The sequence below is a fragment of the Sesamum indicum genome, linkage group LG5, assembly GCF_000512975.1.
Source record: "Sesamum indicum cultivar Zhongzhi No. 13 linkage group LG5, S_indicum_v1.0, whole genome shotgun sequence".
Taxonomy (NCBI): Eukaryota; Viridiplantae; Streptophyta; class Magnoliopsida; order Lamiales; family Pedaliaceae; genus Sesamum; species Sesamum indicum.
Genome location: NC_026149.1, coordinates 155,733 through 170,482, shown reverse-complemented (window position 1 = coordinate 170,482; position 14,750 = coordinate 155,733). Strand labels below are relative to the sequence as shown.

Sequence of the window (14,750 nt, the reverse complement as noted above, 5' to 3'; positions counted from 1 at the left end):
CGCAATTTGAACAAAATAAACGAACCACCAGTTTGAAAATCATGAGAAGTAGGGTAGGTGAGACGGCAGCATAAACACGATTCATATATTGCTCTTACGCCAACTTCACCAGCACAAACGGAACAACCATAGGAGCAATAGAAGGAGGAATGCTTACAAACGACGTCGTGCCTGCGAATCACAGGCAAGAAATTTGTGAACTTCCTGGAGAGGAACCCCAGGCCAGCGGTATGAATTTGAGACGTTATTATAGTTAGTTGGGGGTTGATGTTATGAATATGATTTCTTGGAGTGTGATAACGTGCGCGTGGTGTGCGTATTTATAGACCACAGTGTGGGTTTGAAGATCAAAAAGGACTAAGCCTTCACATGTGTGTGACCCTTTTTTTCTCTTTCTTACTTTCTCGGTGACAATGATGATTGATGTGTTGTTGTCCATAATCATATGCGTTTCTATTCCTTTTTTCACCTTTTCATTTTAATAATTAAACGGTCGGGACTCGGACATAAGATTTTTTTTTCAGATATTAGTGTAAAAATAATATAATAAATTAAAAAATATTAAATTATGTAAATTTAATTTAATTAAAATTAATTTAAACTGGATCAGAGTAATAATGACACTGAATTAATACCATATTGTTAGTTAAAATAAATTTAAATAATTACGTGTTGGGCTCAACTTCATAATATACTGTTCTGAGACGGAGGAAATTGTTGGTAAGGCAGGGATATTTTGGTCAGAGAAGGGAAGAGATACTCTGTGGGCTGGTGTTTTCGACAACCAAATGGATAAATTTTTGTAAGATTTGCTGACAGAGATTGGGCCCTACTTTACTGGAAGTCGGTTCCGTATCTTACGTATTGTTTCACGCACGCAAAAGTGTGTGACATTCACGCACATTCCTCAAATTCGAAAGCATGCTCATTTTCACAACAGTAGCCCACTTCAAATGCTGCTCCCACATTTTATTTAGTTGATGTTCGACTTTCTTTCAAGGCATGAAGAATAATACCCATTATTATAATATTTTGATTTAATGAAAAATAAATATTGATGTTGTAGTAATTCTTTGAACAAGGAATTTATCCATCGATCTATTAGTCAAAATACACTGAATTTGTCCATATTAATAATAAAAATTGAATTAAAATTAATATTTATCCTTGATTGAATTATTACTCACTTATAACAGGTCAAACAAGTTCTTTTAACTAAATTACCCTTATAACATTGAAATATACATCCTCATGTACATGAATGCATGAAGACATATTAGGGTAATTTGATCAATAAAAAAATTATTTAATCTGTAATAAATCAGTGATAAGTCAGTTGGGGGTAAATATAGATTTTTTTTTTTTTAATATAAGCAAGTTTGGTGAATTTAAACTAATGAAGGGACTTATTTGCTAAATAAAAGCAAACCTGATAGGTGCTAAATATAATTTTTCAAACTGTAAGAAATTTACGTATAAGTACACTCAATCTCAAAAAAAGAAAATATAATTTTTCCAAAAATAAAATTAGCACAAACACCATTGTCTAAATCCCAATAGCACATTCCACCTCTGATGAGCCCAGAATAGCCCAATGCTACAATCAGATGGCCCAACAACAAGTTGAAGATAATTAATTAAAAATAATGTATAGCCCAAAATCTCGAATGACATTTATTCAGTTCTAATCAATAGATAATTTTTGTTTGCGCATAAGTATTTTAAATTAAACAAACCAAAAAATTGATTGGTGCATTAGTACTTATCATAATTCTTGTTTTTTTAATTAAAGTTATTACTGTTGAGATGAAAAATTCTAATTTAAATCAAGTTTAATCAAATTAAATTAATCATATATTAAGATTATTATATTTATTATGTGATTGATTATTTTTTTTTATTTATATATCAATTATATAGTAAATATATTATATTTATTATATATTAATTTATGTCTGATTAAACTCGATTTAAGTTTGAATTTTCGGTATTTAGATAGAAATAAAAAGGAGAAAGAAGAAAGAAAGAGGTGGGAATCTTTAATAACATTACTGGGCCACAGCAGCAGCACAATCAGCCCATTGACTCATCACACGAACATCATCCAAACCGATCAAATCAAACTACCAATAATTACAAATTAGAACACAAAGCATGTAAAATCAAACGGAATTACATACACAAGAAACAACAGAGAGTGGGAATTTACTTTTTAGCCCTTGCACCGTTTAGTAATCACTGGTTGTTGGCAACTGCTCATGGGTCTGGTTGATGAAGAAAAGCTCGTAGACGAGCCCAGCAAGCCCACCACCGACTAGAGGCCCGGCCCAGTAGACCCAGTGGTTGTCCCAGCTCCAGCTCACCACGGCTGGGCCGAACGACACCGCTGGGTTCATTGACGCCCCATCGAAGGCTCCACCAGCCAAGATGTTGGCGCCCACGATGAAGCCGATAGCAATTGGTGCGATTGTTCCCAAACTGCCCCTCTTGGGATCCACTGCGGTGGCGTACACGGTGTACACTAGCCCAAAAGTCATCACTGTCTCAAAGATGAAGGCGTTCCAGACGCTGACCCCAGATGACAATGCAAAGGCAGAGGTAGTCTGTATATTATAAATAAACAAAACCAAGAAACAAATTAAAATAGTTATTTATGAAGCTAATTAGGATTTAATGAAAACCTTATCAGATTATGCATAATGAAAAGTAATGAGATTTAAATAATAATGCTTAATACATCAAAAATTCAATAATTAAGGGACGTAATTAAGTTAATCGCCCAATACATCTGGATATATAATGTAGACAAGCGTCATATATTAATTGCAGATGAGGAGTTTGAGTGGTTTATAAACCCTAAGGCCTCATCTCCCTAGTTATTCAAATTATTTGAAAATTCTAACATCAGCTTTAGATGAGTAATTTAAAAGTACATTAAAAGGAAAAAGTCGGAATAAAATTATTATATTGAGGGTAAAGTAGTCAAAAGAAAATTGAATTTGTTAACAAAAAAGCCAAAAGTGCTTCTAGCATTTGGCATAAAAATACTTTTTTTTAGCAGTTTCGGAAGTAGAAGTTGGCATACTAAACAGCTCAAAAACATTTTTTTGAATCTAAAAATTGAAAAACGCTTTTAAAAAGCTCGTGCAAACACTCCCAAAATCGAGAAATGCAATGAAAATAGTGCAAGTAACTAATTAACATAAAAGGTTGGGGCCAAATTTTAATTAACTGAAACACACTCACCAAGCCTCCGGTGGTGAACTTGAGAAGCAAGCAAGCGACCACTGCGCCGAGCAGCTGAGCAATCCAGTACAGTATGCCGCGAAGTAGGCTGATATTGCCGCCAACAAAAGCCCCGAAAGTGACTGCGGGGTTGACGTGGCCGCCGGAGATGTTGGCGGCGATGGAAACCGCCACGAAAAGGGCAAATGCATGTGCCACGGCAGCAGCGATGAGGCCCGCGGGTGTGGCGGCGCCGTCACTAGTGAGCTTGTTGAAAGCCATCCCTGACCCTTCCCCAGCGTACACAAAGAGTAGGGTTGAGATGAACTCCGCCAGCGCGGCCTTCAAGGCGTCGGGGCGAGTCGCCTCCTCCGTTCTTCCCACCGTGATCCGGCTGATCGGCATGTTAGGTTATGCGATTGATGAAGATGAGATGTTCGTGTAGAGGAAGAAGGGCTGGAGAGTTCTGAGTATGGTTCCTGGTTTCCACATCTCATGCATTTATATACAGCTTCCAGGGTGCTCGCCACCTGCTATAACCCGTTCCGGTAAAAGAATGGATGAAAAAATTTGGATGAGACTGTTACGGGAAATGTCTAAATTTAAATTAATTAAATAATAAAAATAATGTATTCATCGTATGATTTTAGTACAATTTCAAAAAAAGTAATCAAACACATGACAAATACATTACATTTGATGTATGATCAATTTAATTCAACCAAACTTAATTTGAATTTAAATTTATCATCCTATGAGAAGGCGACTTTTGAATTCTAAATTTTATTACATTAATTTTATATATTTTATTAACATATACATTTTACGAATACAAAATCTTCTTTTAAATAAAATAAATAACGACATCTTTAGATACGTGGAGTGGAGTATAAAATCAAATAAAAGATACAACATAATTCGAAATAAAAAATCTAATCTGATCCTACGACTAAAGGAAATTAATAGTGGCGGAGAGGTAGAAAAAATAGTGAAAAAAAACACTGATTATCTAATATATTTCAAATATATTATTTTTTGTTGGAAATATTAAATATTGAATAATATCTTCTCTGATGATTTTAAGTTTTAGACGAGAGTAAATAAGTCAAATAAAAAATTTTGAGTTCAAATTTTATTCTCGTCCACTGGCACAATAAACTTCACATGTTCGGTTGTATTAAAAAAAATCTAAATTTCACATACCGAACATATTAAAAATATTAAATATTAAAAAAAAAACGTATATTTCTTTAGACGAGACTAAAATCAATAACTATATAAACTAATGATTTTGTTTTTAGTGAAAAAAATAGGGTGTAATTAATGACATGATAGTAATTATGGAGGAGACATTATTTGTTATACAGCAAAGCAGTTCATCATAGAATGGGGGGGTGGAATTTGTCTTTCTTTTCTTAATTGGTGTCTGGAAACATCTAATAATTTCTTATGTGCTACTTTGAGGAGCTCATAACATGGGATCCCAATTCACACTATTTTTTTCAAATAAGATAACATTTTGTCCAACCGCTCTATATACCTTATTTTAATTGGTAAAACTAAGATTTTATGTGTTTAAGATTATGGGTTCGAATTCCATCAATAAATAAAATGTATTTAATTTTAATAGTACGTGTTGTTCTATTTTAACAGTTGTAATTGATTAGATATAATTATTTAATATTAATAACTAGTATATTGATTATTGCTAGATAGGCCATCACTTTCATTTAAAAGAAAAAAAGAAAATATTATACTAACTTTTGAATACCCAAATTTACCCTTAATCCATTTTTTTTCCCTCTCAACCTACTATTCTATATTTTTCTCGTCTCACTTTTCACGTTTTTTTCTTCTTACAAACTTGATTCTTTTCACCTCACACCAAGTCTGTTTCTAACAAAAAATTTCTTTTCTCTCTTCATTTTTACCACAGTTCTTTTTTATATGTCCGCAAGAATTACGTACATACCGGCGACGACAAGCATATATTAAATTAGAGTATATGATTAAGTAGCCACTAATAGTTGTGGAATGGTAGCCCATCAAGTGTTTAGTCATGTAAGATTCTCACTTAAACAACATTATCACGTTAGTTTCCACTTAAACAAGATTATCTCATCCCACCTAATAACATAATTAAGAAAAGTAGACAGAATATTAGAGATTGGAATATTTTTTTGAAATAAATTTGAATCATTATATCATTCAATACATTTAAATACTGAACCGTACGTATTAACAAAATAAATAGACAAAAATTTAGTACTTGGTCTACTACTTCAGTAACTATTTATTTATTATAAATGTGTACTTTTAATTTAGGGATAATTACATTACACCCCATCAATTATTGCCTTTTTACACAAATTCATTCTTGTCTTTTAAAAAATTACAAAAATCATCCCTGACAGTCTTTAAGATCTAAAAAATGCCCCTGTTGACTAGGTCAACTTTTAAAATAATTTTCCAAAGACATAAATGCCCTTAGGGTGTTTCTGTAATTATCCCTTTACTTTATAATTATTAATGTATTTATTCAGTTTTGAGATTTCTTAATATATGATTGGTTGTATATATAATTGGATCAATTATATAAAACTTTTTTTTATTTAAAGAATATTGGAGCAAAGAAGTGGGCAATGATTAGGTAGGATGGAGCATAATTAGCTTATTTCTAATGAAGTGGTAAAGTTCCATAAGTGATTGAGAACCTTTTGGTTGATGTGACTCAACCCAATAACCCACCGCATCATTTTAACGGTAAATTACCACCACAAACTCTATAAATTATATCAAATTATTCATATACTTCTTGTGTTTTTTTTTTTAATTGAAATTGCAGCTACACCCTTAGAGGGTATTAATGTAATGTTTAAGGAGATATTTGTATAATTAATTTTATCCTCTACAGCGGAGCACCAATCAAATTACAAACCGCATTTTTAATATATGAAATCAAATAAATTATAATAATAACAATAATAATACATGAAGAAGTTGTAAATGTTGATCCAGTCCAAATTAGCAGCATGTGGAAAGAAGGACAAATGGCACATGCAGTATGTTGAACTTTTCCTTACCAGGCTGGCTTGTAGATTTCCAGACACACTCATCCTCCAACTGCTCTATCCTATCCACCCTCAAAAACCAAATCATCAGCTCACAAAATTAAATGAGTATTAACCCAATAGAACTAAATGCACCAATTTTTGAAAGTGTTAAAGACACGTTTACCACTTCAATTGGAATGTCTCAATTTGATAAAAAGAAAAAGGTCCTATTCACTCTAAGTCAGAATATTTCCTTCAATTTTTTTATAAATTCTTTTGGTTTTCAATTATTCACTTTAATAATTGCCGGTATTGAATTCTTAATTGAGTAGGTATTTTTTGTTTTTTTTTTTTTTGGGTTATTTTCAGCTTATGTAATGAATTTCCAATATAGTTTAAATAAGACTCTCTTGAATCTTGTTATGAATTAGATGCTCAGTGGACTTTTAAATTTTACTTTAATTGGAATTAGATTAAATGCCTATACAGGTCTTTTTTTCCTTTCTTTTATTTTTTTAAAAAATTTTATTAATTCTTTTATTTATTGTACCGTACTTAATCAAATTGAAATTTTTTTGGTTATTTACTGAATATAATCGACAGATTCGATTCAGTAATTGCATATCAAGTTTTTGGTTCACTTAAATCAATATAGCCGACTCAAGACCAGCACTAACCAGTCCAAAAAAACTTGGTCGGGATCAATCTAATACTATTTATGATCGATTTTGAAGCGGTATTAAGCCTTCAATGCATTCGAATTGAATATATTTTTAAATTCAAACCCAATTCATAAATTGATCCGATTGAGGCTGGAACCAGCCTTAGACCATGCACGAATCAGGCCGGGAGTAGGATCCGTTTTGTGACAATTGATAAAGAGATGCGAGTTCAATGATAAAGTGAGGCTTTGATCTGGGCTAGCCCATTGACTCTGTAGGATTTATTTAGATCCAGTTGGGATTTTGCTTTATCTATTTGATTCTTGTCTGAGCAACAAATGGAGGGAGAAATTAAGGGGAGGGGGTTTGTGATTTCCCCAAGAAGCGATATTGATTAAATTTATATTATTGTAATCACGACATCAATTCGCGATTCAAAATTGCGACTTGACGATCTTTTTTAAAAAAATCAATTTTAAATCTAACCGCGACTCGTAATAATAATATTATAATATTAAAAAAAATTATATTAATATAATTTTTTTATTTTTTTTATAATAAAAAAATAATTAATCCATATTTTGAAGCCAATTTTTTCTTCACAAACTAACTAATGGCCGAGGGCCTTTTTTTGCCTCCAACTATTTTTTATAATAAAAATATAATTAATCCATATTTTGAAGCCAATTTTTTCTTCACAAACTAACTAATGGCCGAGGGCCTTTTTTTGCCTCCAACTATCGTTGATTAATTACTGCACATTGTGAACACGTACCATTTTCATTAATATTTAACCGAATGGAACCGAAAATATTATTTTTTTTAGAGTATTGGGATTATAAGTGTTCAATTTGTAAAATTTTAGATCAAAAATAAGAATCACTCTGTTTGGTGGGATCAAAAGTGTGATCTTTGCCTTATATAAATAACTATTATCTAAAGCTATTTTTTTTAATTGGTCATCGACTCATCAATAATAGTAAGGGGTAATTATATTTACATCCCTTGACATACTGTTTGTTTATACAAATCATTTCAACTTTTTGCATAATTGTAGAAACCACTCTTGATAGCAAAAAAATAATGGTAGTTTGTGTAATAATGACAAATATTTCTTAGAGGTGTATGTGGAATTTTAAAAAAAAAATGGGGTGGTTTGTATAAATGATGTCAATATTTTTTGTGGGTGTATGTATAATTATTTAAAAAATTAAGGGTAACTTGTGTAAATATCCCATAGTTTACTCCTAATAATAATTACCAACATAATTTTTAATTAAATATTTTTTTCATTTATTAGTCATTTGTAATCACCCGCGACCAAGATAAATAAAGTTGAATCATCACGTAATTTATCTAGGAAACGACAGTGTTGGATGAAAAAGATTCAAAATATCCTCGAGATGAAACAAAAAAAATGCCCAAAACCTCTAAAGATCCGCGTCTTTTGAGATCCAACCCATTTAATCCGACAACCAGATTAAATAGCCACTAAGTTGACACTCATCCAATGACTACGCTATTGATACGTAGCCTGTACAGATACATGAGTGTCTATAAATAATAAAGAATTCATTTAACAGGTATACGTTTATTACCACAAGATCGCACTCCACATAAAGATACGACCCCTTATAACCTCGAATCCTAAATTGACGTAAACTTCGAATGATTTTCCTCAACTAACCTAGTAATTTGTGTGCGTAGGCCAACTATCAATAATTCAGTTCGACATACTGGTGAGACGCGTATCTTAAATCATTACCAAGTTACAACCCATTTGTTCTTGAAGTCAACTCAAAGTTATAGAGGAACTCGACCCAAATGAAGAGAGAGTGAAGCTTCGGGCTTCGGCCGCCAAATTATTCAGGAGGCAATGCCTAAGTGGAGAAGAGTAATTATAAGCAACAAGTAGAAGGAGACATATATGGTTGACTTGACTCTAATTCATGATTGGATGACACTGTGGCAGTGTGTGTGCGGAGACTGGAAATAGAGTCAGGTAGCAGCGACTGCACGTACCTTAATTACCTCTCTCTCCTGCTAATTCATCATCAAACATCTTCCTCTAAAGACGCACTTAAGTTAAACTAATTATTATTATTATTATTATAATTACTTGGTTTAGCACGCAAATGAGCTTGCAAGAACCGGAGAAACAATCAAGACTATATGATTAATTGGACATGCTGCATTGTGCATTTAATTGCCACCCCTACAGCTAACTATGTCTATCGATTCAATTATTATTGACGTTTTTGGCTAGTGTCAGTCTTGATGGACTAATCAATACAACTAATTATATGGTCTTTGCAATAAAAGGTCTGTGTGATCGGATTGAATTTTTTTTATTTTAAATTATTTTATTTTATTTTTTAATTATTTTATTTAATTTATACGCACCACTTATATAAAAATTACATTATACAATATGTATTTAATTTTGACCTCAAGCTTGAAAGAGTGATGAAGTAGAGGGGCTAGGTCTCGTAGGAGCAGCCGTTGTTGCTTTGAGTCTATATGTAGACGTATGTGGTTATATAAATGCTAGACCTAGTATTTGATTTTATCGAGTAATTAGATAATGAACACATTTAGATAAATTAGATAGATAGATGAATAGCTTGAGAAATTATTTTGAGATAAAATTTAATTAAACAGATAAAAAAAATAAAGAAAATTTATTTTGCTTATTAATTAGAATATTATTGGAGCAGTTAGAAAACATTTAGTAGCAGTACGTGTTCATGTTGTACAACGTGGTGTTAACTAATTTGGAACTCAAAATTTAGCATAAATAGTTTAGTTTATGATTTGATCATTATTTCAAAGAGTGGAGCTCCAATAATCAATCACCCAAATTATTCTGATTTTAACAATTTTAATTTAATATTACATGAATTAATTGAATTATTTATGATATTACTTTTATATTAAAAAAAATAGCATCATTATTCGTTAGTTCTATTGCTTTTTATTTATAATGTCGTCCAAAATATTGCAGTTTGGTAAAATATTTGACAAGTATATATTACTGTGAAAAAGGAAATAATTTCACCGACATGCTTTTATGATTTTATTATGAAAAAATGTCTCGCTAGGGAGAGGAGGTTTTAGGCTTATAAAACGCTCAAGCTCCTCATTTGCAACCAATGTGGGAGCTTGCCTACATCATCAACCCTCCAGATGAGGGTCTTGGGATGGGCACATGGCTTTGTTCTCATAGATGGTGCTAAATAATATGGCGTGTGACTTAGCAATCGGTGTCCCGTTGCGCAAGGTATTATCCGCCTGAGGTAACATATAAGTTTTACGGTCTTGTCATGAAAAATATATCTCGTTAAGAGATGAGGTCTTAAAACTTATAAGCCGTTCAAATATCTCGTTTGCAATCAATGTGAGACGTTTTTACCTACATATTTTCTTTAATATATACCTACATATATTATTATTTTTTGTATATTTAAAAAATTATAACTATAGATACACTACGTGTTTAGAATTAAATCAAATATTAAAATATAGTACATTAATAAAAAAGTTGAAGTATTGATCATAAGAGATGCTACTACATGGATATATGATACTAAAATGAGCTTAAAAGCGTTCAAAAGAATAACAATACTAATAAGATAAGCAAAATCCATCACACACAATTACCAATCAAAACGATGCTTTTTGGTTTCTTTGTAGCAACTTTTCCTCCTAAGAGAAAGAAAGTAAAGAATAGAAATAAATGCCTTACGTACGGACTACAACTGATTTTTATTTTTGGTTAATTATAGCTAGATCACTTTAAAAATATTAAATTATATATTTTTTAAAATTATTCTTTTACCCCCTTCGAGATTCTTTATTTATAATTGAACCTAATTTATCAGGGATTCCACAAAAAATGTTGATTTTAGCAAAAAAAAATACTTAAATTTCTAATTTTACACATTATTCAATATTTCGTATAAATTTTTGACAATATAACTAATTTTTTCATTTATCAACGATTATTTTTTATCCAATAGCAATAAGGAAAAAAAATATTGTATTATAGTTATACCCGTTTGAGTTTACATATATTATATTTACCCCTTACAAGTATTAAAATATTACTAGGGTATTTTTGTTTGTAAAATATACAAAATGCTGAATGATGGGTATAAATTAAATTTTTTTATGTTTTTTTTTTCACATCAATATTTTTTGTCTAAATATTAACAAAACAGAGAACTCTTAGGAGTGTAAATGGAATTTCAAAAGCTTTTGTGGAAAAATATGATTTTAGATTTTAAGAGGGGTCTAAGTGTAATTATTACTTATTTATGCTGGCAATACAAACACACACAGTGGCGTGCCTTCCTCTTCCTCGCCGATTTTTCACGTATAATCCAAATTACGCCAAGAATCTCTCTGCTGATCGGGTACTGTAGTGTAGATGCTTTGTGCAGCCACCGCCCTATTTCTAATCTGTATATGTTTAATTTATTTAATTTTTTTACATTTTCCATCTGGGATTCAATAATGGATATGTTATTATATAATGAGAACGCTTTTAATAATTATATATGTCTTAATTAAGTATTTAAACTACTAATAAGTGACGTAGACTTTAATTGAGATTAATAATATTTGCTTAATTACAACATTAATTATGATTAGCAGTTTAGTGTGTATACGTGCTGGACTGCACGTATATTTTTTTTTTTTCCTTACGAATAATTTTGGGTATTATTAACATTGCATGTGTTGGGCATTTGATGCAATTAAATAGTAATTAAGGTAATGATTATGGAATTTAAGTCAACCCTATTGACATTTTACATGCACTTGAACATCGTCCACAGCTACTTTATTTTGACTTAAAATCCCTTTTTTTTTTCTAATAATTATACGATTGTAAAATTGATCGGATAGGAGATCGAGTTCGCTCTAAGGATGGTTCAGATAAAAAATCTGGAAGACTTGAAAAGAGAAAAGATAGGTAGATTTGATGAATGGTCCCTAGGAAAAACTCTCCGATACTTAAATCAGTTCGAGGTCGCGTGAAAGTAATAAATGTCATACTAATGAATAAAGTGGTTGAATAATTTCTGTACTATATACTAGATATAGTGGTACACACTGTCTGCAAGCATAATTTTTAGTAATATTTTATTTTATTGAAATTCATAATCGTTTCTTTATATTAAAATTTGCCATTTCCTTACAAACCCACACGCAAAATTATTTGGTAACATTTTTAATGTATTAATTATTAATACATATTTTTCTCAAATTAAATTAAAAATTGACAATTTAGATGATATATGTTCTATTGACAATGATGATTATATATACATGTAAAAATAAATACTATTATGTTATTTCAGCTAACAATAAGCTTAAATAAAATGGGATTAAATTTAATTTTTGAGTCCATGTAATTGCATGAAATTAATTTTCTAAAGGAACTTGATTGAGTCATTAATTTAACATGAATTGAAAAATTGAAGGTATTTTTTTTGTATTATAATAATTTGGTATAGTGGTAGTATAATAATTCTAAAGGGGATGTGACACGTTGTTCCTACGTGCATATAATAACTATTTTTTTACGCTTTAAAATATAATATAAATAAGAGTAAAATATATAAACCAGTACATTATATTAATAAAAAGAAAGAACAAAAAAAATAATTTATCAATTAATGTAAATTTTAAAAAGTTGAATAAGTTGGTTATTTTATCATGAAGTATATTTTTGACTTTACAAAATACTAGTGCAGATGTATCATTAACCGTTATTTGTGAATGTGAAAGAATTTTTGTTTTTCGTATTAGTATAGATAGAATATATATATATATATATATATATATATAGCATGTAAGGGAACGTGCCATTATTCCGTACTTTACTAGCTGCATGCAATCATTGGGGGTGAAAACCATAACATTTCATCAATTAATTTAATCATTGGCGTAATTAGTGGGCTGCTCTGCTGCAATCCATATCATTTAATTAACAAAATTTAATCAATCTTTACTGCTGGGAATCTGCTTAATTAGGACTCACAAATGTCCGTCCTAATAAAAAATTGATTAAATATATTAATAATTTTAAATTAAAAAAATATTTAAAGATAATTAAATATTACAGGACGCTCGAACAAGTAACTTTTTGATGTGAAGTATAAATATTCAGAGTGGGATAAAATCACAACATATATGAAAATACTTTACGTACTAGTATTTGATAGAAGAACAAAATTAAGGATAAAAAATTATTAAATAAATACTAATTTAAGAAGAAATAAACTAATAATTAATTAATATTAATATTGTGATTATGATTAAAAAAAAGAAGAGGGGGGAAGTAGTGGAGTGGTGAAGGTAGCGCAAATTGTGTGGTGCCAGGCTTGCACTCTAATCCTCCACAACGAATCGTTCCCAAAAAGTAATTGCTTCAAAGCAAAGCCAACCGATTCTCAATACATATATATATACATTATATATATATGTATGTATATCTCACTACTTGCTCAATTACTAATCACACACACATTCTTGCAAACTTTGGTAAGTCGGAAGTGCAAATTTAGAACACCCTTTTCTTTCCTTAATTTTTCTCGTACTTGTTGTTGGTCCGAAGCAGAGAGAAATTAAGGAGAAATTATCACATATGCAAGCTCAAGAGTTAGAAGTGGTTATGATTAAGGGGAAGAGGAGCAAGCGGCCAAGGACGCCGTCGCCTCTTGGAATAACCATGGCCACTAGCTCATCCACCACCGCCGCCGAGTATGGGGTGGGTTTTCGTGGTGGTGTTGTAAGTGAGGTTTCGGCCGGCAGTTCTGATTCGGTTGAGCTGGCACGATTATATAGAGACGAAGAGGAAGAAGATATGGCCAACTGTTTGATTCTCTTGGCCAAAGGACGAGACCAGAAGCAGGCGGCGGCAGTTAACAGGAGCCCGGCAGCGGAGGTTTATCAGTGCAAGACGTGTAACAAAAGTTTCCAGTCATTCCAAGCGTTGGGTGGCCATAGAGCGAGTCACAAGAAACCCACTAAGCCAATTATAGCCGTAGATGAAAAGAAGGCTTCATCATCAAGAGATCATAAGCAAGAAAGTTCTCCATCGGACGGCGAGCATGACGACACTACAATTCTCTCTCTTCAAATTCCGAGCAGAACTCCGAGCAGCCCCAACAAGAACAAGACAAGGGTTCATGAGTGCTCAATATGTGGTGCTGAATTCACCTCCGGTCAGGCCTTAGGCGGCCACATGCGGCGGCACAGGCCGTTGCCGGCAGCGAGCAACCACGGGGAGCCTCAAGAAGCGAAGAGGCCGAGGAATCTGTTGTCGTTAGACCTGAATCTGCCTGCCCCGGAAGATCATGATCATCACAGAGAATCCAAGTTCTCATTCCGACCAACAGAACAAGTCATAGTTTTCTCTGCTTCCCCATTGGTTGATTGCCATTACTAGACAGATATAAATTCATTTAAATTCTTTTGTGAATTAATATTTATCTGAGCATGCATGCATACAGCAAGAATTTAATATTTAATTAGTTTTAGGGCCATTGTTAATTAGTAGCTAGGGTTTGATTCTTTTGTATCTCCACCAAAATGTTATATATAGAAGAAATTCATGATTATTTCTATTCTTTTATGTATAGGAAAAGTTTCAATTTTAGTCTTATAATTAAGGGTATCGTTTTCTGTTTGCACGAATTGATTTTCGTAATTTAGTTTTGTAATTTTAAAATTTTTGATAATTTGAGTCATTTTCTAGTCAATTCAACTAAAAAATTATATGTGATTTGCACATAACCTAATT

General features: G+C 31.6%; 3 protein-coding genes across 5 annotated transcripts in view; 1 reads left to right on the top strand and 2 right to left on the bottom strand.

The window, feature by feature from the left end:
- Window positions 1-390, bottom strand: part of LOC105161350 (E3 ubiquitin-protein ligase MIEL1-like) — a 3,730-nt gene extending 3,340 nt beyond the window's left edge. Inside the window, exon 1 of one of the 3 annotated variants that reach the window (XM_020694084.1) lies at window positions 26-390. The gene's annotated coding sequence lies outside the window, so the exon portion shown is untranslated. The remainder of the gene's footprint in view (window positions 1-25) is intronic. The other 2 variants (XM_011079003.2, XM_011079000.2) reach the window with 2 other exon arrangements.
- LOC105161347 (aquaporin TIP1-1) lies at window positions 2,017-3,707 on the bottom strand. The gene is made up of 2 exons (XM_011078998.2): window positions 3,247-3,707; window positions 2,017-2,603 (listed from the first exon to the last, which is right to left on the bottom strand). The coding sequence occupies exons 1-2, from the start codon at window positions 3,628-3,630 to the stop codon at window positions 2,229-2,231; spliced, it is 759 nt and encodes a 252-aa protein (XP_011077300.1). The 5' UTR covers window positions 3,631-3,707; the 3' UTR covers window positions 2,017-2,228.
- Window positions 13,463-14,549, top strand: LOC105161346 (zinc finger protein ZAT5). The gene has a single exon (XM_011078997.2). The coding sequence runs from the start codon at window positions 13,593-13,595 to the stop codon at window positions 14,394-14,396; it is 804 nt and encodes a 267-aa protein (XP_011077299.1). The 5' UTR covers window positions 13,463-13,592; the 3' UTR covers window positions 14,397-14,549.

Coding starts and splice junctions, on each gene's coding strand:
- LOC105161346 (XM_011078997.2), top strand. CDS start 13,593: ATGCAAGCTCAAGAGTTAGAAGTGGTTATGATTAAGGGGAAGAGGAGC.
- LOC105161347 (XM_011078998.2), bottom strand. CDS start 3,630: ATGCCGATCAGCCGGATCACGGTGGGAAGAACGGAGGAGGCGACTCGC. Junction 2,604..3,246: donor AGTTCACCACCGGAGGCTTG/GTGAGTGTGTTT, acceptor TATAATATACAG/ACTACCTCTGCCTTTGCATT.